The 3,321-nt window shown below is 47.6% G+C and overlaps 1 protein-coding gene across 1 annotated transcript in view; it reads right to left on the bottom strand.

Moving 5' to 3' along the window:
• Positions 1 to 1,224: 1,224 nt before the first annotated feature.
• Positions 1,225 to 3,321, bottom strand: part of CTDP1 (CTD (carboxy-terminal domain, RNA polymerase II, polypeptide A) phosphatase, subunit 1) — a 68,669-nt gene continuing 66,572 nt past the window's right edge. Inside the window, exon 16 of the mRNA XM_006875896.1 lies at positions 1,225 to 1,360. Coding sequence (XP_006875958.1) covers positions 1,225 to 1,360 — 136 coding nt within the window. The remainder of the gene's footprint in view (positions 1,361 to 3,321) is intronic.

Genomic DNA, 3,321 nt, shown 5'->3' with positions numbered 1-3,321 from the left:
TGGAACATTGTGTATTTGACCACAAGTTCCACACTAAAATATCTACAGATGAAATGGCTGTCTAGAGTTTGCTTCAACATGAAGGGCACGTAGGTCACACAAGGCTGCTATGGTATGTCTGCTTCCGTGTGTACTTGAAATGTTCTATAATTAAGAATGAATGTTGTGGTCTAAGTTTCACAAGCATTTTCCCAGATAAATGGAAAGAGCTAAAGCAGGGAATGGCATAGGAGGACAAACTCAAAAGCCCCCATGCTTGCCTGAGTGGACCCTGAGAGTGTAGCTGCCCCGCTGGGCCTCCCTGGCTGTGATCTTTTCAACAGCAGACGTCCACACCTTTGTGCTGTGGAGCCAGCCACTGGGTGAATTTGAACTGCTGATCTTTTGGTTAACAGCCACAGTTGCCCCTTGTTAAAACATCGGAGACCCTCCCCACAAGGCGTTCTGTAATCCCACCCACTCAGGATGCTCGGGCCCATGGGTGGGACCAGCTGTGTGCAGGCGCCAACTCGCGGCAGCAACGCACTAGGGAGGAGACAGCTACAAAAAGGACTTTTATTAAATGAAAGGAAGGTCTGCTCAGTGGGTCAAATATGAAACAGATATACAAACACCTGACACTCGATCTCTCAGACACAAAACACTCTCTGAAGCCACCGATGCCCCAGACAGGGGTCCAGAGGCAGTCAACCTGCAACAAAGCTACAAAGCGAGTTCTCAGAGCTGCTGGTGTGTGGCCTGGGCCCGAGCGCAGCCTGGTGCACGTTCTGGGCAGTGTGGGGCGTTGCTAGGCCTGTACACTGTTCTCAGCACTGACACTTGTTTCACTGAAAAGTCCTTTTGTACCCCAACCACTTGACTTGTGAAAAAAGAAATGATGATCAGGTTCTTACCTACTGCTTTTCATGTCTTTCTGATCCCCCAACTTTCTTACTCTAAAACAAATGTTGTGGCATTTAAAGGACCCCTCTCCAAACCAATCCAAACCACTTTACTACCGATGACAGGTCGTGGGGCCCAGCCCCTATGGGGCTCACAGCGTCTTTGGCATAGAGCATACCAGCTCCCCTTTACTTAAACACTCGTCACTTAAAAAAGCATACTTTCCTGTAGTAAAACTTGTTAAAAACACCGATTTCTGTAAAATAGTGTGTGCCTGTGTGAATAGCTGTGTCTTTCTAGGAGAAGAGGAGCCGGCGCTCAGCTGGCTGTGGCTAGGTACAGTCACATGAAGTCGCTCAGCTCAGCCTCTAGGGCCGCAGCCATCTCATCGGCCTCCGAGCTGCTGCCCTCCTCGTTGCTGGACTCCTTGCTGGAATCACTGGCCGCATCCTCTTCGTTCAGCTTCCTCTTGTGGCCCCTACAGGAGAAGCAGACCGGAGCGGCTCAGTGGGGAGGGAGGTCTGTGGGGGTGACTATGGCTGACCCCACAAGGCTCCCCCAGAGTCCAGAGGGGAGGGCAGTTCACCCACCCTGGGGGTTCCTACCAGGTGGGAGGCAAACCTTTGCTGCTGGTTAGATGATGCTTTAAAATATAACATGTTAAGTCAAGTTTAGTGACTAAACATTGTCTCAGAGCATGGACACTTCACACCATGCTGTTACTACGCCAACTGCCAACCGCACAGCTCTGCAGAGCAGTGTAATACAGACAGAACTTAAATCATGGAAAACCACCCCAAACTCAACGCAGCAAAGGCCAGAACACACAGAAGGCTGTGTCTCACTGCTCCCTGGCACAATGCTGCCACTACACAACCCCCTCACAACACAGCAGGCACGCAGCACCCACCCCAACGGGCATCCAACAATCCGCTGTCTTGGAAGAGAGAAGACAGGTGACAGGAGCACACACACAGGCCATTGGTGATGCCAGGGGCCAAGGTGCGTAAGTGCCGCCCATGGACAAGTGTGCATTGCACACTCCCCGTCACCCCAGGGTCAGCGGTGGCTGTCTTGTCATTTGTCACAAGTGCAGGGACCAGAATCCAGAGTCCAGGTCTGTGCTCAGCTCAGAAAGGCTCAAGTCTGTCGCCTCCTTGCTAACACTGAGGCAGGAGAGTGAGCTAGTTCACATAAATTTACTTAAATTTGAGTTAAACAAGAAATACCTTCACAAAACCAGACTGATCTGCAAGTAGAGCAGGTCCCTCTTATGGAGAGGCGTGGACTTAGGAAGGAGGACAGGGTTTTAAGGGTTCCTCACACACACCAGCCACTCTTCTCTCAGAAGTGCCACCTTCTCCCCTTCAGCCTCCTCAATTGTGTTGAACTTTTCAAAGATCCCATTTTAGATTTCATTGATTTCCACTTTAGCTAACTACCACTCTACTCCATCATTTCCCTCCATGTATGTGCTAGCTCTAAGGTTCATCAGCTCTCATTTCCAGTAGCTTTACATCAGGGGTGGGGAATCTTTCTTCTGCCCAAATTTCTAAAATCATTTGTGGGCCATACGAAATTATCAACTTAAAACTTAGCCTGCTATATTTAAGTCAAATATTTAATTCACCCCGAATGTGATGGCTCCACCACATGTCTGTCAGTTTGTCGTATTTTGGTGGCTTGTGAGTTGCTGTGATTCTGGAAGCTATACCACCGGTATTTTAAATACCAGCAGGGTCACCCATGGTGGACAGGTTTCAGATGAGATTCCAGACGAAGGCAGACGAGGAAGAAGGAGTGACGAACTACATCCGAATATTTAGTCAATGAAAACCTTATGAGTAGCAGAGAAACACTGTTAGATATAGTGACAGAAAATGAGCCCCTCAGGTTGGAAGGCACTCAAAATGCAACTGGGGTAGCGCTGCCCCATCAAAGTAGAGTTGATCGTGATGACACGAATGGAGTAAAGCCCTCGGGACCTTCATTTGCTGATGGGGCACAACTCAAAATGAAGAGACACAGCTGTAAACAGCTATTAATACTTGGAACATGGAATGCACGAACTATGAATCTAGGAAAATTGGAAATTATCAAAAATGAAATGGAATGCACAAACATCAGTATCTCAGGCATTAGTTGAAATGGAGGAGTATTGGCCATGTTGAAACTGACAAACACATGGTTTACTATGCTGGGAATGACAAATTGAAGTGGAATGGTGTTGCATTCATCATCAAAAAGAACATATCCAGATCAGTCATGAGGTACAACGCTGTCTGTGATAGGATAATATCCATGCGCCTACAGGGAAGACCAGTTAATAGCACTATTATTCAAATCTATGCACTAACCACTAATGCCAGTGAGGATGAAATAGAAGAATTCTAACAACTTCTTCAATCTGAAATCGATCAAACACGCAATCAAGATGTA

This window comes from Chrysochloris asiatica, unplaced genomic scaffold (assembly GCF_000296735.1).
Source record: "Chrysochloris asiatica unplaced genomic scaffold, ChrAsi1.0 scaffold00345, whole genome shotgun sequence".
In the NCBI taxonomy this organism is placed as follows: domain Eukaryota; kingdom Metazoa; phylum Chordata; class Mammalia; order Afrosoricida; family Chrysochloridae; genus Chrysochloris; species Chrysochloris asiatica.
Note: the sequence above shows the minus strand (reverse complement) of the source record. Positions and strands in the feature narration are given on the sequence as shown.